Source organism: Xylocopa sonorina, chromosome 8 (assembly GCF_050948175.1).
Source record: "Xylocopa sonorina isolate GNS202 chromosome 8, iyXylSono1_principal, whole genome shotgun sequence".
Classification (NCBI taxonomy): Eukaryota; Metazoa; Arthropoda; class Insecta; order Hymenoptera; family Apidae; genus Xylocopa; species Xylocopa sonorina.
In genome coordinates this window covers 12,779,550-12,802,619 of record NC_135200.1, presented here as the reverse complement: position 1 = coordinate 12,802,619, position 23,070 = coordinate 12,779,550, and the positions used below count along the sequence as shown (strand labels likewise).

The 23,070-nt window shown below is 49.1% G+C and overlaps 1 protein-coding gene across 5 annotated transcripts in view; it reads left to right on the top strand.

The window, feature by feature from the left end:
• Exd (PBX homeobox extradenticle) overlaps positions 1-21,984 on the top strand; it is a 37,469-nt gene extending 15,485 nt beyond the window's left edge. Inside the window, exons 3-8 of one of the 5 annotated variants that reach the window (XM_076900112.1) lie at positions 7,864-8,117; positions 11,610-11,800; positions 11,890-12,025; positions 12,240-12,336; positions 13,883-14,070; positions 21,660-21,984. In XM_076900112.1, coding sequence (XP_076756227.1) covers positions 7,864-8,117; positions 11,610-11,800; positions 11,890-12,025; positions 12,240-12,336; positions 13,883-14,070; positions 21,660-21,674 — 881 coding nt within the window. In that variant the 3' untranslated portion in view covers positions 21,675-21,984. Of the gene's footprint in view, positions 1-7,863; positions 8,118-11,609; positions 11,801-11,889; positions 12,026-12,239; positions 12,337-13,882; positions 14,071-17,154; positions 17,248-18,955; positions 19,178-21,659 lie in introns of those variants that run through there. The other 4 variants (XM_076900110.1, XM_076900108.1, XM_076900109.1 and 1 more) reach the window with 4 other exon arrangements.
• Positions 21,985-23,070: the final 1,086 nt, after the last annotated feature.

Below are 23,070 nucleotides of genomic sequence, written 5' to 3'. Positions count from 1 at the left end.
CGATCCGCCTGCGCGCGTCCCCCGCCCCTATTCCTCCCCTTCCTTTCCCTCCCTTGCCCTTTTTCCGTTTAATCTTGCAACGTTTTCTTAATACTCTTTTCATCTCTTTTTCCCTGGCCTAATTTATTCGTGACGCGTCTGCGATCTTCTCCTGCCTCTCCTCTTCTCGCTGGATTCCGTTACGCACCCCCGTATTTCTGTTAACGAACCGGAGCTCTCCGCGTTGTTCGTTGCGGGCTTGTTAACGTTGCCGCCGCTGAAACGGTTTCGTTGTTCGTTCGACGAGAGAACTGCTCGTCTTGTAAACGGCGAGGGAAGCTCGCTGAATTGCTTCTGAGGATTGTTCGCTGCTCGACAGGCTACTCGTTCGTATTTATATTACAAAGAAGGAAGACCGTCGCTGGCGGCCGTTACTTAGCGTGTCAGTGGAAAAAGGCGGCGCCCGATGGGGAGTAAAGTAAATTTCGCCGGGTCGTAACGAGAGGCAGGGTGGAGTAACGCTCGATCTGCGGGCCGCTCGTTCCTCGTTAACTCGTCGCGAATATCTTCGGTCGTTATTAAGCTATTAAAAAGTCTAGTTATCGTTGTCGCGGCGGTACACAGCAGACAACTCCTCGAGGGTTCCCGGGCAGGAATGCCACTTCAATAACGAAGCCGAAGCGGAGTCGAGGGGCTTAATTTGCCTCGAGACGCCGCCATGTACGTTCTCCAGAGCCCTCCCTCCGCCCCGTATATACGTATACATACAAATACCTGTGTGTATATATATATAGAGAGAGATATACGTACACGTAGATCTCGACTGCTACGTGGATGGGTTTTCTTGCTCGCGTCTCTACGCGTATTCGAGCGTGTCTAAGCCAGATCGCGCGAGCCCGCGCCCGCACGTTCCACGCAGAGTACATAGCACGCCTAGACCATTTCGCAGCATTCCTGCCATTCTAACATCCGCGTTTCATTAAAAGATCTTGCCCGACCTCTTGCCGTGCGCGCCTAGCAGCGACACGCCGAGGGGAGGTGTGTTCGTGTTTCGAAATAAGAGAGTAAAGAGAAACGGGGAACGAATAACGCGCGGAGGCCAACGTAACCCAGCCACGGATTCTTAGCTTGGATATTTTTGCACCGTGTAATCCTTTCGCCCGAATATATTAACGACGCTTGCTTTTTTTTCTTCTCTCACTCACTCTCTCTCTCTCTCTCGAGTGAGAGGCTCGAGAGATTGCTCTTGCTCAGGGTGGAAAGAAACGGCCCGGGAAGCGTCGAGTTCGAAGTTTACGGCCTCGGTTCCGGAACGACGCTTTCGATGCTCGTTCTCGACGCTACTCCGTCGGGAGAACGTTATTCCCGCCGCGGACGAACCACTGGCCACTGACAATGATACTCTCCAGATAGAAAGTTTTGCACCACCTCGTCTCTCGATGATGCGCTCCGTCGCGTGAATCTCTTCGATTCCATCGAGCCAATCGAGGGAACGATGGATCGTAGAGATGTTACGCGAGCCTACTTGGAAAGTAAGATAAAAATCAGATTGGACGATGGAAAGGCACAGTAGCCGTCATCGTTACGTTCTTGAAAATTCGCAGGAGCATCCTCGATAGTTCGAGAGCAGGTAAGAGACCGCGGGAAATTGGCGTCGAAATGGCCGGAATAAACACGTCGTTTCCAACCGGGGGTCTGTTAATTAACGCGCGATCGAGAACCGTTGGCGTTAGACGAGCCTCGCCACGGGATATCCGACGCAATTGCCTCCTTTCGACGAATTTATGGGCTGCGGATCCAACCGAACTGTCACCCCGGTGGCGTGGCAGAGGATAAGATTTTCGAAGGGATACGGAAGACGAGAGGCAGCGAAAGCGTGCAGACGCGAACGCAGCATCGACGGTAATGCGGCATAATACCCCGTAAGGGGGTTAAGAGTAATTCCTGTCGGCCAGGGGGTCGTCCCTTTCGACATTTACGACGTGTTTTACGCGATCAAAGCGAGCCGTAACAATTATTGGACGATTTCGCGGCCGTAAAATTTTATTCGCCCCCCCGTAGCCACCGTCGGCGATTCCACCCTCTTTTCTTCCAGCGGCCACCGGAGAGGGGGATGCTCCGTGCTCCTTACACGCTTTCCCTATCCTCTCCTCATCGCGTTCGTTTCACCGTCTTCCCGGCAATACGATATATTTCTTGGTTTTGCAGGATATACCTAACGTAACGCGAGACGAGGATTAAGCCGTCGAGCAAAAGGCAATCTCGTCAAGGATTTATATCCTAATTATTCCCATCGAGTTATTTCCATTCGTTGTTTCGCTCGGTTCGTTAGGTAAGTATTCCATGCAGAAGTAGGATGTTGGCGTCGTATTCGTTGGCCGTCGTTCGTCTTCCTGCGTAACTCGACGAAAGAGAGGCGGAGATGGCTGGGTCGAGGGGGGAGGGGATACGGATCGCGGATCGTTGAGGACACCCGGTACGTAGGGTTTCGCGCGCGCGTTGTACATTTGGCCACGTTTTCGCGTCGAGTTTTGATTTACGGCGGTTGGGGAAAAGCCGCGGGCGGCGAACGGGAAAGAGACGAGTACCCGTTCCCGTGCCGGAAGTGCCGCGAGAAAGGAAGAAAATAATAAAAGCAGAAAAGAGGAGAACGGAGTGGAACACGGCGAAGATATGGTCGAGCGAATTCGAGCCGCGCGAAACTCGGAAAGGAAACGGCGACGCTTGGACGAGGAGCAAGAGGGAGAGAGAGAGAGAGAGAGAGAACGAGGCGAAAAGGTAGTCGTGACGACGATGGAAAAACATCGCCACGAACCAGCCAGCGCGAGAAACCGTTCGCACAGGATTCTTTTTGGGGAACGGAAGCACGGAATTGGCAAAGCGCGAAAGAAATCGTAGGAAAGTTCTGGCTCTCTCGCGAGGAACGGGAAACGGTGAGCGGAGGCGCGTCCCAACCGGAAACACGGCGCACCCCGTCGTCTATCCGAAACGTTATTATTATCCGTGGAAAGAAATTCAGAACGCGGGCAGGAACTACTGGCGTTCGCGGTGCTCCGCTTGATAACTTTTACACGCTCGGGAAACGTGCGCGTCGGTGTACGCCGCCAGATTAAAATAAATATTTCACTTGCTCCTTCCCTCTCCCCCTGCCCTCCTCTTCCTACCGCTCTGCCATTTTTTTTTCTTCTTTTCCTTCGCTTTCCTTTTTCGTTCGCGGATTACACCGAGCAATTCGAGATTGCGCGTCGTTGGATGCGCGCGTTGCATACCTGGAGTGATACGCGTTTTTTCAAAACCGGTTCCGGCTGGTCATCGAACGCGCCTAGCTGCATTGATGCATTTTTTCGTACCCTTCGCTCTTACACGATCGTAATTCATTTGGCGAAGTGCAATCGTCGTCGACGTTATTTCGTGCAATCGGAAACGAGACGAAGGAGAGCGTTTCTCGTCCAAAATAGCGTAGAAACGGGGAAAGAGGGCGGGGAAGTTGAAGAACTTTAAGGAACGGACGCCTTTTTCAGGATCTGACAATGCGATAGCGCCTGACACGCGACGATCCTACCTGTTCTAGAGTCACTCGAGCTGAACTGGCGACCGTAACGAAGCGAAACACGATATCAACAACGCGGAATATCTCGTAGCTCGATTTCTTTCGTAAATCAGAGGAGGGCCGGATATTCTTACTACAGCTCGGTATCGATATCAGATCCCAGGGGGAGACGCTCAGACGTCTTCTCCTAGCCTGGTTCCCCTTCGCACCCTTGTGAACGCGCGCCTAGCTTGCGTTCCCCGGCCAGGATTCACCCTCGAATTAAAAGAGCAGCCATTCTGCCCGCCTTCCCTTCTTTCCTTCCTCTCCTTCACCCTCTTCCGTCCAGCACGTCTTACATCTGGTATTAGGGTCTGGCTGAGAAAAGGTCGAGGGGTGAGAAAGGGAGACGGAGAAAAAAATTGAATGGATTTTGGGAATCGATTCCTTTATGCATGGACCGACCTCTGAGAAGATCTTTGAACTGGGTCAGGATTCAAATCTACCTGCTCTCGATGCTGACATACCCACTCGTATATGTTACGTGTATTGCTTGGAGGTTTCAAAAATTTGTTACCATTTTTATCCCAACAGTTTTGGCTCTTCCATTTGGTCTTTGTCCGTTTATTATTACGTGTATCTATATTGGAATGATCGTGTCACATTAGTGGCGCGCAGAGCACTACGAAACGTTCGAAATGGATTAGCGGATTCGAATCGCATTAACGTTCGTGTGCCCGTGGACATTTTCTAGAATTCATGTTTCAAATAAACGCCGGTTCCTATGTCACGTTACCAGCCCTGATAGGATCGATAGGGCCATTATTCAGGCCTCGATTACACCCGCACTACCAACGATACCTTATTAATTACAGTCAGCTAAATGTATGCAAACGGAAAATTTTGCAATTTCGGTAAGTGTATTTTACCGTGACGCGAGCGTTAGTGTCAGCTAATCGTAACTGATTTTCACCCCTTATTTGCACTGGATATTCGATGGTTCGCGACACCTGCGACATCGGCTGAATTTATCGAATCTCGTGCCATCGGCTACGCTGAAAGAGTGGCAGCCAAACAATTTCCTCTGGCGTTATCCGAGCGCGTTTAGAAGAAAGGACGAATCGACGAATGATTTAACGAACTCGAATACATATTTCGTTTGGTCCAGGTATTCGAGATATTCGAGGGAGTAGGAGAACACGCGGACGATACGCTGGGTCCGAGAGCTGGTTTTTGATCTCCCGGTGATTCGGGTCCCTGTCCTTTCTCTGTCCCGTATCCACTTCCACCCGGTCCCGTGCCTCTTTCTGTCCGCTCCCACCTCTCTTTCTGTTTTCCTACGGTGAAAAGCGGGTAGCGGCCGACAACCCTTTGTTACCGTGCCTTATCTTAATTGCTTTCACGGGTTCCCGTTTAGATCAATACACACCAGCGGCGTTCCACCGCCGCTCTGCCGTTGCCATACCTCCGCGCGTCGCTCGGCTCCGCTTCGCGAATCTAAATTATCCCAAGGGTTGTTTCGACGAGGGATTTTCGATTCCCTCTTCCCCCGCTCTCCGTCCTTTCTTTCCCTATGTCTACGCAGCCCTTGCATATTTTAGGATCGTTTCACCCAGAGTCTTTCAGCTCCGTCCGACTCGTCCGTACGATCTGATTTATTGCGTCGACCAGACGCGTTTAATCTCGAACCACGCGTTCGCTTCGTTCCGTTGCGAGATGATTGCAAACGCGAAAAATTTGCAGTCAATTTCCGTTCTAACGACCAACACGATGATGAAAGTTCGTAGACGCCAAATAGGGTAGTTGGACGCACGACTCGATGGAAACCAGACGGTTTTCTAATAGGGCGAAATTTCGTCTTCGCCCTCGTAAAGCGTAACAGGACGCGAATTAGTCGGGCAATTAGCTCGATCTTCAACGGGGTGTCATATTAATGTAGTTCATCCGCTAACGACCCTCGAGAACGACCAGCGTTACGTTGCCGCGGCGGTTTATACGCGTATACGTTTGTATAGGCGGTGTTCCGCGCGAAACCGTGTGACGAATCCGTGTGTGACACGAGCGACGGGAAAGGGAGGGAAAACAGGAAGGCACGCGTAACTCCGGTGTACAGGAACGAGAAAGAACCAAGGGTGTACAGAGTTAGGCAGACCGTCTGAGTCGTAAAATGTTAACTGCCAGTAAAACTGAGTTTACGTGCTTGTAAGGACCCCCGCAGGAGGTTAGCAGTCCCTGCGCCTTCCCGTCGCGGTACCAACGGCTACCCCTTACACCCCTCGCACCCCCTTACACCCCTTAATGGCCAGATTATTGCCCGTAAGCCACCCCCCCGATTACTTTCTTCCCGCTCGATACCCGAAAATAATTTCGCGCGAACGGCTGGGCTTTTCTTTCACGCAACGGTGCGCGTTTCTCTTTCACTGATTCACGGATTTTCGAGAGTGCTCTTGGCCGTCGAGATCTGAATAACGAGGTGTCTCGAAAAATTGGAGCGGTGCTTGTTCACCCCCTCGTGTTAGACGCAGGGGTGCGTCGCAACCTCGGACCCTACCCGCTAGGCGAATAAAAGAAAGCGCCGTCGATGGCTCACGGTCTTTTAACTTTCAATGGAACAACTTCTTCCTTACGGCATCGCCATAAACGTACGTTTTATTTCGCTGCTCCTCGAGCGAACGACGCGACCGAGTGTTTTTCATTTTTAATTACCCGTAGCAGCGTGAAAAGTTTCTGCCAGCCGCGCACCACCGACAGCGAAACTTTTAACGATATCCTCCTGCCTGTTGTTAACCTTCCGCTAAGTCATTCTTAAATCCGGAAACCCACTCGAGGTCTCGAGTTATCTCGCGTATCAAACGCGGGGAATTTCCTTTCGATCGTCGAATTCGTAGGATCCAGTTTCGCGAGCATCCAGCGTCAACGGACGTCCAGTTAAACGGGAACGTCGCGAACGAAGTTTCCCAGAAATCACGGGAAAAGTTCCGAAACGATTCCCCCGCGTAAAACAGAGATTCATTAACGAATAGGAAAGCACTGACGGAGTTGGCGTGAGCGTAACGTCTTCCTCAAAGAAACGGTTCCCCAGCGATCGACTTTGTGTCTTCACCCTTCAGCCCGTCTCTCCGGAGGAATTTCGAACTCCGTTCCCTTTTGCCGGACCTCGTAGCCCTAATTGTTACACTTCGTATAAATGCATTAGTTCCGCGCATTCGTTTCACGCTCCCGCGGATCCCGACAAACTTTCACGCCCTTCTTCGCTTCTCTTCCGTCTCTGGAGACGACTTTTTTCCAGCGGTTAGCAGGTATAAAGCTGGTAAAAGATAGAAAGAGAGAGAGAGGGTTGGAGGGGCGGAAGAGGACGTTCTAACGAATTTAAATTACGACTCGAATAACCGCGAATGCGATTAATTCAATTTTCAAACCTCAGTCAGGGGACGCAGGGTAAGTTGAAAAGTTACGGCAAAGTGTCGCGGTACTCGAGTTAATTCACCGCTATCACCCGTCGCTTTATTTTATTATACGCACATCCGTAACGTCTTCGTTCCCTTTTTTCTCATCTCTCGACAGATGGAAAAGGTTGCTTCGAATGGCATTCGTTTCTCGTCGCATCATCCACCTTTGGTCCGGTTGGTTCCTTTGAAGTAGCTACATTCGCGCCTCGCTCTTTGCTCGTCGAGCAACTTTCCCGCTCGGCGAACAACGCGCTCGTCACTTTTTAAAATCGCGGCGAGCATACAATCGGTTCAGCGGCGGGAAAGTATATCTCGCGGCAGTTTGCACGAGTTTCCCGGGCTGTCGTTCATCCCCTTCGCGTGGTTACTCGAGCGTACGCGTGTTGGTTTACACGTACTTACGCGGAGGGTAGACGAGAACTGTCGAAGACGGGGGTTGCATCTTTCCGGAGGAACTGTCACACGAGGCGAACGGGAGAAGAAAGAGGAGCGAGAAGAAAGTCCCTCGCTCTCTGCGGTTTTATGGATCGTCCAGCTCCATCATGCGCCGTAAAAGTACAATAAAACCACTGTTACATCGTGGGAAACCACCCCGGTTCTAAAGCACTGCCGTGCATCGGCCTTCGAGACAAGGAATACGAAAGGGTCGAAAGACAGGGATGAAGATACGAGCGTACCACCGAGTAAAATTGATTCTTTTATGATCGGTAAACGTGCGATTCTTCTCTCTCTCTTTCTCTCTGTTCTTATTCAACGAAAGAGCTTGTCGTCACCTTGATATATACGCGCGAGACGATGATCTATTCGATAACGATTCTGTTCATCGCAGACCAACACCTTCTTATCCATTCGTTCGCTCTTGCGTCGCTTTACGTTGAAACGTGTCGTTGATTTTTGCTGTTTCAGTGCTATCGTTAAGAAATACTCAAGAGGAGGAGCCGCCCGACCCGCAGTTAATGAGGTTAGACAACATGTTGATCGCGGAGGGTGTCGCTGGGCCGGAAAAGGGTGGCGGAGCGGGTGCAGCGGCCTCAGCTTCGGCGGCGGCGGCGGCTGGACCACCTGGACAACCTGACAACGCCATCGAACACTCGGATTACAGAGCCAAGCTTGCTCAAATTAGGCAGATCTATCACCAGGAACTGGAGAAATACGAGCAGGTTCGTGTATTAGCAGCGCGCATCTCGTGCGACGGCGGTCCGCGTGAACTTGCCGGGAGAGCTAAAGCGTTTCAGGATAAGCGTCGCCGTAATCGAATCGAAAGGGGTCGACGTGCAGTTTTCGTGCAGCACTTTTTTTTCTCTCTACCCAGGAGCAAGCTGATAAGAGGCTCGTCCCTGTTCGACGATTTGCGTGCTAATGAACCGAGTCGCTCGCGCTAAGTAAAATCTCGCGTGTCGACCAAGCCACGCGGCTCTATCGCCGACTGCGGACTTCTTTAATGCCAGGAAATTCCCCGCGGGCTATTGCGTCTCGCGGTCGAGTTTCCGACGAAATTTTCAAACTTCGATCCCACCGCTCGTCGAGCATTGGCTTTCACAGCAATTTCTAATTCGCCACCGATAACCTGTTACAACGGTTGATTTATCGTCGTCGAGACGACTACCCTTAGATCGTCAGAATGGTCCCCGCGTATATTTCACCATGCATAGATCGGCCAAGAGCGATACGCTATGGTGTAGCTTCCTTTTTTCCCTTCGATCGACGTTATTTTGTATTTCCAGCTAGCGTCGCGGCAAATGCAACGTTATTTGCAACTCGAACGCCACGGTTGTTCGTTGTAACGCATATTCAATTTCTGCTCATTAATATGCGCGCGATTGAAACAAAAAGCTCGGCCAGCGTAGAACGCGCATGACACCCCGTACTCCACCCCCGACACCCTTTCTATCCCCCTTTCTCTTTCTTTCCCTTCGCGTTTCCCTCTGTCACTCGCCACGACTCACTTATCAACCATAAAAGCATAATTCTTTTTAACGCCTCTCGTGTTTCCTCCTCCCCCTTTTGCATGCTTCGCAAATAACCCTGGCCCATCGTTCGTACGAGTCAGCGGTGTATTCGCGCGTATACATGAATACGAAATCGCTCGCGCACGAGCCGGCGAGAGCGCGCGACGGAGAGGGAGAGGAGCGTGGTTTAATTGCCACACCCGTTTCGACCCCATATTTCACCGTGTGTCAGCGGTCTTGATGTTTCCCCGCAGTAAATACGCACACCCTTGCTTTGAGGTGCACCGGCGTGTACACGGACACGCGCGCGGAATTCTTTGTAGACGCAACAATATGGACGCGGCTCGTGCCCGTTCGAGACGTATGCGTTCGCGTGCAACTCCGGCTACCAGGGGGGTAGTCGACGCCCTATCGATAAGCCTGGCTATTAACAACTTTTAATCGCGTTCTCCTTTATTTTCCTCCACCTACATGTGTGTGTGTGTAACAATAACGATCAAAGACTTATCGAAAGCCCAACGATTTCGCTTCAACGTGTTTATATTCCTCTTCTCGTCGTCCACCCCTTCGTCGTCCCCCGTTTCGCGGCGACGTCAAACAAGCTCCCGTACGACGAAATCAAACGCCATTTGTGCGGGAACGCCTTTTGTACGCCGCTCCATTCGTATCGCTAGCGCTACCGCGATTGTTATTTTAAACGAACAACGCGGCACCGTGATTTTGGATGGCGTTCAGAGGCAGCCGCGCGCACGGTTCTGGCTAGCCTGGATAATACAATGTTTCGAGCTCTGCCCCGGGAATATATCGCCCCGCTTAAAAGTAACGTTATTACGGTTGATATCGTCGCGGCCAAAAAGTTTTATCATAACCGAAATTTACTATTCAAGCTCGCGGGCCGAGTCACTGCATTAGGGTGAACGTCTGCCTGACTATGCAAAATGGCGTGACAAGTACGAGAATAGAACCGCGGGCGAGTTTTACGAGATCGCGTGATCACGGCCAACAAACATCGTCTGGCATGAGCTTCGCTGGTGCATGCCCTCCTTTATTTCCTCAAATTTTTCCTGCAGATTTTAACCGTCCACGCGTACGATTGTCGAGCCTCGAACCGAACCTTCGTCGATTCCTCGCGCTTCCCACTGCTCGGCGGTTGCTGTAATTCAGGGGAACGACGATACCAGGGACAATTGGTTCGCGAAGATCGTCGTAAACGCTAGATTCGATTACGTAAGAAAGAGGGGGAGGTAGGTGGGCCCGTCGTATATTGCGGTAACCGCAGAACAACCGCGACAGACGTAACCGCGACCAGGTATATTTAGCAGCGTGCAGGTTGGAATTTCGATAACGCTCGCAAGCCAAAACCCTCGCAGAGCGGTATATCCTCTAAATACGCGCGCGCGCGCGCGTACGTATTAATAGAGGGAACCGCGAGCAAAATTAGAGCCACCGTGAGAAAACTCATTTCGCGCGCGGAAACCGATTGAACGACCGCCGCCGCCTAGACACTTGTTGGCTTTTTACCGACTTCGCTGGATGGATATCGGCGTATCGAGATTCAACGGAATCGCGAACTTCGCGCGAATCGACGTGTTACGCGCTGTTCTAAGATTATCCATGACAGACGCCGGGGTAGAACGATGTCTCGTCTGGTGTAAATCATTTTTAGTGCTAGCAACTCGCATCGAAAGTTGCTCGCTTTATTACGCTCGCAACGCTATCGAGAATGCACTCTGTGTTCGTCGAACGCGCGAAGGACGCAACAGCATCTGGCGTTCCACCAGACGACTCGAGACGTCTCGCGAGTATAGATAGACGACTATTCGGTAAAATATTATTTCTGTACGGTGGATAATTTCAAAATTGGAGAAAACAGCGATGCAAAGGAAAAGAGAGAGAGAGAGAGAGAGAGAGAGAGAGAACATAATTCTCTATGGGTTTTCCATCCAATCCACCTACTCGAGATCGTCCCAAGCCCCTCGTCCTGGGCCGAGCAGCCGAGGCAGGAACGAAGCTGATCCACCCCACCAAGTCGGGGTATGCTGCTGCTGCGAAGAGAGAAGAGAATAGAACGGAAGAAGAGAACGAAGAGAAACGTAGTGGGTAGAAGAAAGACGAGAACGGAGAGCACCGTGGTACGGTGGCAGAGTGGAATCCATTTCGAAATTGCGAGCCACCCTGTCCGACTTCTCCCCTACCGACCTCTTCCTCGTAGCGCCTTCCCACAGGAAAATCCACCCTCCTCTCCCTCCTTTACCCACCCTTACCTACCGCCATCTCTTCTCCCTTCCTCTATCCCTCCCTCGCGGAAGGTAGCGTGCTCGTCTCGAATACTGATATCGAGCAAAGTCCTTTTTCCCTTAAACCGAGCAAGCCACCAGGAATAATGCATTATACGTACGCTCTTCTCGCCTTTTCCTCTCGATCGTTGCTCTTTCCCTTTTTCGGTTCCTCGCTACGCTTCCTTCGCGTCCTTTTGCGGTTGCGTTCCTGCATCGGAGGCGGCGACGACGATGCTTCCTACGCCGAGGCCAGCGTAAAAATGCGACTTTCTTCTCGTTAGCGAGATCCAAAGAAGGCGGCGCACAGCGCTTTTCCCTTCCGGATCGATTTTCGATGTCGAGGCGGATGAAATTTAGCGGCGTAATTAAAAAGAAAGGGGGACCAGTGACGTCGATGAGAACGTAGATTTTCGTTTCGTTTCAGGCGTGCAACGAGTTCACCACCCACGTAATGAACTTGCTGAGGGAACAAAGTCGTACCAGGCCGATCACGCCGAAGGAGATCGAGAGGATGGTCCAGATCATTCACAAGAAGTTCTCCAGCATCCAGATGCAGCTTAAACAGTCCACCTGCGAGGCCGTGATGATCCTCAGGAGTCGATTCCTTGACGCAAGGTGAGTCGATTTTATCCCGCGACGATCGTTGGAACGAAGTCGTGTACGACGCGAAGCGAACGGGAAGCGAATAATCGATCTCGTTGCAGGCGCAAAAGACGGAATTTCAGCAAACAAGCCTCCGAAATCCTGAACGAATACTTCTATTCGCACCTTAGTAATCCTTATCCGAGCGAGGAGGCCAAGGAGGAGCTCGCACGAAAATGCGGAATCACCGTGAGTCAGGTAACGTTCAACGGAAATATATACACACCCCGTCCCGTTGCTCGCGATAACCAGACTTTACGCACTGGTTGGAATTAAAGTAACGGAACACGGGGCGCCGTTTATATCCGCGGCCATTTCGAGGCGTCGACGAACGCGCGCGACGCTTTTCACGCCCGTTTCAGAGGTTCGAATTTACTAGCGATCTTGCACCGTGGTATTGTCGTCGTTGCAGGTTTCCAATTGGTTCGGCAACAAGAGGATACGCTACAAGAAAAACATAGGTAAAGCACAGGAGGAGGCGAACTTGTACGCAGCCAAAAAGGCAGCTGGTAAGTTCCGTCCTTCGCAAATGAGCGACGGGTGTTCCTTGAAGAGTTCGTTTCGATAGCTTACTCGTATCAAGGATATCGATAGATGTGGGGAAAAGGGAATTTTTCATTAAATCCAAACGGTTGAAAGACTCGGGTCTCTTTTGTCTCCTTTTTCTACCCCCCCTCCGGTTACCTCGTTCAAACTCGTGGAGCGTTGCTGAGAAAATGACGCGCGATTTATCGGGAGCGAGCTTGCACGAAATGAAAATTTCGCCTAAAATCACGCGAGATTTCCCAGTTAACGCCCGTGCGATGTTTCTTGGCACCGTTTCCCAACTTCACCGCCGCGATCGTTTATACATCGAACCCGAAGTCAGGATGGGAAAGAAATTGCGTGGCCTGGCGGTTTCTCATTACTGTAAATCATTATGCGACTGAGTTACTGCTCATTGTTCGAATCGGCTGTGCCAGTGTTTGTACGGCTGACCGATAAATCTTCTAGGAGGAAACGAAATTATCGATCGGTGTTCCTCCGACCTCCACCCACTTCGCCTCTTTCTTTATGTTTTGTTTTTTTTTTTTTTTTTTTTTTTTCTCGCACATACGTAAGAAAAACGCCCTTCGACAGCGGCGCGCCCAATCTTGGTTCGTTCGTATTTACCTATTCGCATTCTCAGGGAAATTAGAAGAAAAATTCCGGGGCGGTGTTTTCTCCTCTGGAAATTCTTCGCATTCGCAGGACTTGCTGCTCGTAATTACGCGTACTTCGCTTAACTACCGGGGCGTCTCTTTATTTTCGAGAGCAGGCCGAGATATTTTTAACTTACCAATTATACGGAGAAAGAAGGAACGAAAGATGAGACGAGACGGGACGAGACGACGCGAGACGACACGAGACGAGAATACGAGAGAGCGAGGGTAGGGGCGATGAGATGCCGGGGCGTTCTCGCGTTTCTTTTCGACGCCCTTCGCGTGTTTGTCTTTCCTCAGCCACGCTCCCTGTTAACGGGCCGCAGTCTTCTCGTAATTAAAGAAACGGGATTCCAGCGATACTGGCGCCAGGCAGCATCGCGATACCTCCACTTTTCCTCGAATTACCTTGCGACTAAAAAATTCTTCCGATTACCAACCGCCCCTCTAACGTAAACCGCCAACCTAATCGAAAAGGTAATTATCGTTGACGCGATACGCTTTCATCCGTACATGGATTGATAGACTCGTTCGTTCGTTCGTTCGTTCGTTGGTTGTCAAGTGTGAAACGTTATTTAATCGGTGGCGTCAACCGTTCGATTCTGCCTACGGAGAAACAGTCGAGAAATCGTTTCTATAGTCGAGAACGGTCGGTACGTCGCTACCCTCTAGCGAGAAAAGAGAAACGAGAGGAGAGAAAAAGGAGAGAGGAACGAAGGTGAGACTGAACGGCGCCACCGATTACGCCCGGAAGACAATTAGAAACGAGCTCACGTATGTTTCTTGTACGTTTAGACGAAATATAAATCGATGAGGCGGAAGAACTTTAAAGACGCACCCTCGAATTTTGTATGCACCGCGATTGTTTCTACAGCAGCTTTTGCAGGAGCGTCGCCGTACAGTATGGGTGGTGCCAGCCAGGGCACCCCAACGCCGATGATGTCGCCGGCGCCACCCGGTGGCCCGCAGGACATGGCCGGATACGGGATGGGCATAAACGGTAGCGACTACGGTTCGCAACCGTACAACGATGGCTCCATGGGCTACGATCCTATGCACCAGGTAACCGTCACTGCTTCCCTATCCACGTGAACAGCAATTATTTCTCCCTGTAGTCAGCGATCATCGCCTCGCTTTCTTCGATGACCTCTTTTGCGTTCTCTTGAGCATGTGCTGGATAAATCCTGATAACGCTTAGCCCCGATGCCGAGGGACATTTTTCTCACTGGCGAGAATGAATGGAAAGAGATGGCGAGACTTTTCATATCCCCATTTTCGTTTCGTTTCGTTTCGTTTCGCGTCGTCTGTGTTTTTTTCTCTTCTCTCTCTCTCTCTCTCTTTCTCTCTCACTTTTCCAAATCCACCCCCATCGACCCACACCTCCCCTGTTTTTTTTTTTTTTTCTTTTTGGAACTCTGCTCTCGATTTCCATCCATTTTCAAGCCATCGCATTGTATCTCCATAAACGCATGCGCATTTCACCGCATATATTCACACATATCGTGAGAATGAAAGTTTGAACGAGGTGGAGAATGAGAGAGAACGAAAGGGACAGAGAGAAAGAGAGAGAGAGGGAGAGAGAGGGTGTATGCGAGCGGGGAGGAAACAGAAGCTAGTGGTGGCGGAGTACGGTGAAACGAAATTTGACGGCCGCGCTCGTACATACACCGAGCGATCAAGTTTCGGAAAATCAATCATATCGTCCGGTCGGGCACGGTTGAATGTCGCGTGTCGCGATCTAACTCCCGAGGAGCCACGAGTGCGTCGATGGGTGCGGGAGTAAATGTGTGTCCGTATGAGTCTGATATACGCTGTTGCTGGCCTATAGAAGACGGGCTTAGAGGTAGTCGAGCGGTGGCAGGAGCAGAAAGTTGGAAGAGGAGAGCGTCAGGGAGAGTGCACGCGCGGAGCCAGCAGCAGCCACCAGCAGCCAGTAGCATAAGGGTTGCTTAGTATGCATTGGAGTTGCTAAGTCACTTTTTAGGTAGGGCTGCTCCCTCACATATTAATGGACTCGGTAGCTGCGCGGTCCTGCTTCTAACGAACTGCCTCCAGTCGACCGATGAAACGCAACGGAACTCCGCGTCTCTATTCGTTCTTCTATTTTCTTTTTTTTCCCTCTCATTTCTTTCATTTTTACACGCATTATTATTCCCCCTTTCTCAAAATCACGCGCGAAACAATCAAAGGGATCGTTACTCGAGGCGACGAGCGCGCGATTTTTTCTCGACTCCGCGTGGTTACGCGGGGAAAGATTAAAGCGTATCCGTTGCGCGGTTGGTCCGTCCGGTTTTTCGAGGGTCCGGTAAATCTTTCCGACGTGCAATTTCGACGGTGTCACCCCGTAAAGAGTGGCGTTGAATTAAATTGGCGCGGATGCACGCGAAATTTGTAGACATTCCCAATTGCTGGTTTAAATATCCCCGTTGTCGATACGGTGACCGGTTGTCGATACACCTCGTTACAAATGCTGCGCCGCGTCCTCGGCTTGACTCATTTCAAAATGCATTCCGACGCGCTGGTTATTCCCCTTCCCACGTGGAGACGATCGTGAAAGCGTTCTTCCACCGACTGATGTCCATGCACGCGCGCACCCAACCATCCAGGGGTGTTCTCTTCTCGATCTTACGCCGCTGTTGCGTCGCCTCTCGCTCGCGTCCTCCTCATTACCGTTGCGTTCCCGGAAATTTCGAATCGGCCGTGGAGAACCGTGGAACTTGGCAAGAAAATTAATTTCGCGGTCCATCCGGTTCCATTTGAAGGGGCGAGGTAGGAGAGAGCTCGCTCGAAATGAAGCGACTAAAATGCATGCTCCCTCCTAGCCGGCGCGTTTTCAAATCACCTCTCGCTTCTCGTTCCGTTTTCCACCTTCGTTTCGTTCGGTCGCATCGAACGCTTGCCTATTCTTCACTTCTCTCTCTCTCTCTCTCTCTTTCTCTCTCTTTCTCTCTTTCTGTTTCTCTCGTTACCGCGAACGCTCGAGAATTTTCTCGAGACGAGCGGATCGAGAGTTCCCTCTCTGCTTCTCCGCTTCGAATTCACCGCACCGACCAACGCAACACTCGCCGTCGCGAATTTTCCGAATTCTTCCACAGCCCGACGTTCGTCTAGCCCAGCTACCCCCTCGCGATACGATACGGAGGATCCGAACCGCGGCTCTCGACGCTCGATCGATGATCGAGATACGATTCGCTGCTGCAAATGGCACTAACGTTTCCGTAATCGCATTCATAACAAGAAAGCAATCGCTTGCGCACAATTCTAATACATATATCAGCACCAAGACCTCTCTCTTACACGTCGGTCTCTCTAACAATACGCCCGTTTATAGCCGACCATTATCCGTTTTCCCCGTCACTACTCTCTTGTCTGTGGTTTCGTTTGTTCTTTTTTTATATTTTATTTTTTTTTATATATATATATAATCTCGTTTTTAATCGCTGCTGGTTGGTACTCTGAATCTAACAAAACAAAAGCGAAGAACTGTGTTTGTTGCAACAAGAAATTCTCGCCGGACGCGGAATGTCTAACGTTTGTTTCTTTCTTTTTATTTTTTATTTTTGGTTTTTGTTCCTTTTTATTTCTTTCTCGATAGAAATCCATCGTTTCCAGTAGACGCTGAGCTTACTTCTCTCGAGAATCGGTATAGCTCGGAGGGTCCGTACTCGATCGAATGGTCGATCGCGCGATCCCGCGTATTCCGTGGGTGAGAGGCGAAATTCGCGAGTCTCGATTTCGCGTGAGAGAACGCGGTGATCGCGTTTGTTACAAGCACAGTTCGCACGGTTTGGCACGGTCTGTTTTTTAATATTGTTACGATTGATTTGGTCGTCTATTCCTTGGTCTCTTCTACTCTCCATCACCTAACGATATATATATATATATTTTTTTTTTGCTGGTACACACGAGTCTCGTCGACGAACCGTCCATCTGTCGCGCGATGCGTTCCGTTGCGAGTTTTAAAACTCCCCCCACGGGAGGTGAGGGACGTTCCTCCGTCGTCGTCGTTCGTATTCATCGTACCGTGGCGAGTGATGAACGGTTCGACGAGCCGCGAGGGTGGTCGGCCTGCTGTTTGCTCTGGAGTCCGTCCGGTTCGAACGGCATCTCAGTATCCTTCTGTTTTTGTTTTCTCTCTTGGCGCAGATGAAACGAAATTCATAGAAGGCGACAGAGAGTGAGAGAGACATCGAATCAGACTTCGCAAGCAAAGATACGCAATTAAAGAGCGAGGGGGAAAACGAGAACGATGAGAGAAAGAAAGCGATCGAGTAAGTAAGGAAAGGGAGGAGACGAGGAAGGATTCGAGATGAATAGACGGGAAGCACGGGATACAATTTGAAGAGATGCGTGCTGCGGCTGGTGCGTCTCCACTGATCTCAGCCTTTTCTGCTTTCTGTTGCGTTCATAGTCACGCGGCGATTCATCCGATCGTAGATTCCTCACCGAGCTCGACGTTTGTCTTTTGCCAGGGAGAATCGACGAGTGCGTGAACAAGTGTGTCTGATAGCGAGCAAGAGAGAGAGAGAGAGAGAGAAAGATTTGCGAACGATACTCGAGATCAGAAAGTTGCAACAAGCACAGGTTTCTTTCCTCCGAGCGGTCGAAAATGCATATTCGTGTAGAAAATCGAGGCGTCGACTCGTCGATAGTGCAATATACGCGTAGATATTTTATAGTTGTCCTTATTTTTTGCTACGGCTAGAACCTTGATTTCGAGCCTTTCTCTCACGGTAACGCGTCGTTTGTTTCATCGTCGCGATGAAGCTACTTTTTTCGTGGCTCGTTCATAGGTTAGATTATAGGGTTTTGGTGGCAGCAACCGATGAATTAACCCGATCGAAACGGATCGTCGATGGAGCGGAATCGAACTTCTCGTACGCGTCGTTTTTGACGAACGCACAGGCGATAGGCCCGCGAAGAACGCGCCATCCGGCTTCTCGTCGCTCTCGTACGGCTTTCGATACTTAACCTCGGGTCGAGTGCTTTCGGACGCGCGTAGATTCGCGAGTCGAACAACCTCTCGCGGATGGATACGTCTTCGAAGGACAGAGTCTCGCGGCGTGCATGGTTGCATGTACAATCTCAGTTGATACGTGTATACTGGTACCACGCAGCGTAGTATGTACATGTGGTACGTTTATCATCACCTCTATTTTATTTTATTTCTCCTTTTTTTTTTCGTTTTTTCTTCATGTTTTTGCGGGTCGATTGGTTGGGGGTTTTTTCCTTGGGTGAACAGAGCAAGAGCGCGAGTGAGCATGAAAGAGGACGGATGAGAGTGATTTCATATGTTTAGTTCGTTTGCAGAGTTCTAAATTGTTCGCGTAGACCGTAGACTAGGCCGTCGGTTCGTTGCATTGGTAAAATTAGAACGAAAGGATCTCCTAGTCTCGCTGTTTGTTTCGCTGCTCGCAATCATCAGGATCATTAGAATCTGTCGTCTCACGTAGCAGCCAAATCCTTTTCACGCTCGTAACGGGAGTCGATCGACGGTCTCCTCTTTTGCGTTCTGAACAGAAAAGAGAAAAAAGAAAGAAACGAAGGACTAAAACGATGGTCGAACAAACTAATTTCGAGCGGGGGTAAAAATAATTTCTGTACGAGGGGAAAGCGAAACAGGAACAAAGGAAATCGATATCCTGGTACGAGCAGCCAATTCGAATAGCCCGCGCTTTCATAATTATTCGATAACGCAACGTCCCGCGGTATTCGAGTGGCGAGAACGCGAAAAGTTTGTCCGCGGTGAGAGAAAACTGAGAACGAAAAAAAAAAAAGATAAAAAGTACGTAAAGTTGTTGAAACGAAGGCGAGGCTTAGTGACCAATGACACGCAATTTTGTCGCCACCTGCAGGGGATAAAGACAGAGGGCTAGAAATGAATTGCGAAAACAAAACAAAACAAAAAAAAAGAAAAGAAAAAAAACAATCGAAAAAAATGACGCAGGGCAAGGCATTGGCTGGGGGGCCAGGCGCGGCGGGATGGATGCAACAACGCGAGGCGGTGCCGGAATTCCCGCCACTCCACGATTCAGCGGACTCTGATTCCGACCGAGAAAATGAGAAACGACCGCGCGTCTAAAATTACTTTTTGGAGTCGAGCGAGATATAGAATGGTAACGAAACTAACGAAACGAGAGAGAGACACGCGCGCAGATCGGTACAGAGAAAGAGAGAGAGAGAGAGTTAAGAAAAGCAAGAATAAAAAAGAAAGAAAAAAAAAACAAAAATACAGTAACAAAGTAAGAAATAAAAATACGCAGCAACGAAAAGAGGAAAGAAAAATACGGAGCAGCGTGTACTGTTAGAGGACGAGAACAAACGCAGAGGTATCACCATCGGGCAACCAGGAACCAAACCCGTCGCCCAACCACCGACACGCACAGGCATTCTCGTCGAGACACACACACACGTAACCATACGTATACATACATGCGATATACGCGCACCTCCGAGCCACACACGAGGAGAATAACGTTCGTTGGTGTTCCTACGATTAAATAGTAAAACGTTAGTTTCCGGTTTCGAAGCATTTTTCTCTGTTTTCCGTCGAAACGCGAAGGGGCTGCGCGAGTTGCGCAGAGAAGACGCGCGGCTGCCTGGCTGCCACGCTTCCTCCAACGACGAGAGGAAGTCCTCGCGTTCGATTCGATGGATCGCGGCGCGCAAATCATTTCGTATTAATTTCGCGGCTCGCTCGTCGCTCGTCGCGCGTCTTCTTTGCCGCTGCTGTTGCTGCTGCCGCTCTCCTCCTTCGATCTTGATACACTTAATCTTGCCTTATCGAGTGACTGCGCACGAGCATCGATGTCACGCGTATTTACAGAGGATTTAAATTAACAGCGGAAAGAGAAAGAGATATACGAAACGGCCGGAAGATAGAGAGAGTGTGAGAGAGTGGAAAGGACGGCGAACGATAAAAATCCATAGGGCAATGCGCTCCTAAGAACGTAGGTTCGCTTCTCTTAAGACAATACGACAGCGTACAGGCGTCTAGCTAAGGACAGAGAGCAAGAGAGCGTACACAATCGACTAATTTTTATTTTTATGTATGCTACACACGTACACACACACACACAGACAAACAGACACACATGAACACGCGGATAGTTTTAGCTTGTACAGATATTTTTATTCCATCCCCTCTCGACCCTTCCCCATCGTCCTTTACGTCCGCTCCACTGTTTCGAAATTGTTCTCACGATTTTATTTCAAATATTTTTACCTCGTTTTTCTCTTCTTCTTCTTCTTCTTCTGCAACACTTAACGTCATGTTTTATGTACGTCCCTCCACAGTACTTTGCGTAGCGTAATCTTATATTGGCTGGGTAAGGATTTAAAAGAACGAGAATCATACGTATATAAACGTAGGCATATATATTTTTTTAACGTTTCGACGTTATTCTTTTAAATCGGTCGACGCGGAGGGCCGGTCACGCGGAGAACACGGCCAACTACAATATAATAATCCCGCCATCGGGCAGCTTTACCGATTTCGACGTAATTCTTTTCAAATCTTACCCCAGCGGCCCGTGTATCGTGTTATGCTAGCGAATGTCCACCCACGTTCGATTATGGTATTTAAGTTCCGTGTCTTAAGTTTAGCTTACGAATTTTACTTTGCAGCGATGCGTTCACGATGCGTTCTTGCGTGCTGATTTGTTCCGTTTCGTTTGTACCGAGCGAGGGCACGGTTCGTCCCCCCAGGTGTGTCCTCGCTCATGGAGAATCTTACTATACCCCGTGTACAACCCTTTGTTACGTTGGAGAATTGTGTGCATGATTGTACCCCACGAACGAACCGAGACACTCGAGCCGTATTTCTTCCCTCTTCTCCCTTTTACATTTTCTTTTCTCTTTTTTTTTCTTTTTTTTTTCGTTTCTTTTGTAAACAAACGATTCAGCACGAGATTTTATTAAAATTCGTTTCCTTTTACGTCTATCTTCTGTTTCTGTTGATTTCAACACCCGACACATATATATATATAACGCAGCGTCGAATCCAGATACTCGCGGTGACCGCCGTCGAAACGCTGGGAGTCGACCATTTTCGACGATCGACGCGATCGCGACGCGTTGGAATACGAAACGAACCGATCCTCCGGGTTTATCCGCGCTCCTTTCTTCCCGACACGGTAATCGACCGTGTAGCTATCGAGAGGTTCGCGAGTGAACGCGATTCTCGACTGGATTCGACGCTTCAAAATGTACGATTGCGCCTGTCTACCCTTAGTTGGTCGTACGTGCGTAGGTACATATGTATTGTGTATACGTATACATGTGTATAAAAAAAATATATATATATATATTCTATACTTTCGTATCCGTGTAACTCGTATGCCACCATTACGATGATAACTTTCTACCATTTAATTGGGCAGAAACGTAAGGATTGCGTTCCGACCAAGTTTTCTACGACCGTACGCGTGCATGAATGGTCGCCGAATGATGATCATCGTGTTTCTCTCGTTGCTAACGACATCACGACGAACCTTTGCGTTTTTTCTTTTGGTTCTCGAGACATTCCGATGGAACGGCGAAGCGTTGGGAATTTTTCCAAATTTTTTCAACGGGAAATTCCTTTTTTGGTTTCTTCCTTTCGCGCGACTGTGATCACGCTCGCGTACACGGCCGGTACTGTTTGGTTTCAGGAGCTGTCGCCTTGAAATTCTTAGAGGAATCGCAGGAAGGTACGCGAAACAGACAATTACGAGAACGAAATACGATATAGAAACGCGTATGTATAAGATATATCGTGAAAATGCTCGCGCAATCCGATCACCTCACTATCTGTGATCTGAGGCTCGCCCTTAACACGGCGAGTAATACGAACTAAAAAAAAAAAAAACAAAACTAATTGATATTAAGCTATTAATGTTATGTAATACACGTTCTTTAAGCGAGAAGCGTTCACGTTCTTAAGCAGCCAGCCGCGCCGAGGGGCGAACCGAGTACGGCGCGGTTTGGGGACCTAGCTTACCGATCGAGGTCGTAACGAGTCGCACCGTAAAGAAAGTCGGCCCGACGCGCGGAATTAAGCATCGAGCGTGGTGTTCGTACCAGTGAAAAGGAAGGAGCCGGCAGAAACGGCAGAAATCCCGTTTCTGCTCGCTTTCCTCTCTTTTTTTAAAATCCTGTTTGCTCCTCTTCTTCCTCGTCCTCTTCTTCGTCCACGCTTGTATACCTCCACTCCACACACTCTTCTCCTCTTTCTCTTTTTTTTTGTTCGACGTTGTTGTTCGATAATCAAGCGTGAACGCTTCTGTGCATCGGCGCCACCTTTTCCCCTCTCAGCGAAACCCATCGAGCGAAGGATAGTCGAAACGGAAAGGCAGTAAGGATAAAAGCGTATATAGAAGGAGAACGTGGAAAGATGAGCGTAGAGAGAAAGGATGAGCAAGCAAATGAGATACGAACGGGAGAACAACAGAGACGAGAAGCAATGGTCCTGCGACACAACACTAATGTATACGATTTTTCAACATGAAAATATTATATATTGTAGCTATACATATAGAACTATATAAAAGAGAATAGTACATAGGCAAAAACTGTAACGGCTAAGAGTACATCACTGTAACGACGATGCTAATTAGTAAAACGAGATTTATTTTATTATTATCATGGTCGCCATTACTATTATTATTATTATTATTATTATTATTATTATTATTGTCATTATTATTGCTATTATCAATATAATTATTATTATTATTGTCGTTATTACTATTATTATTATTATTATTATTATTATTATTGATATTGATATTTGTGATGACGGCATTGCAAATGTATTATTATCCACAAGGAGAGCGATTATTAATATTATTGAAATTTATTATCGCGCCCACAAAAGTTGGACGTATTTTTTTAGAACAGACGAAAGTCGGTCGACAGCTAGGTGATCTCTATCGTTTTATCAACTATCAACTGTCGATGATTATATATTGTAATGAATTGCGGCTCGACGATTTATTACTTAGCACGTAGGAAAGAAGAAGGAAAAAAAAAGATATCCATTTATTGTATAAACGAAGACGAAGCGAAGGTGAGAAATACGAG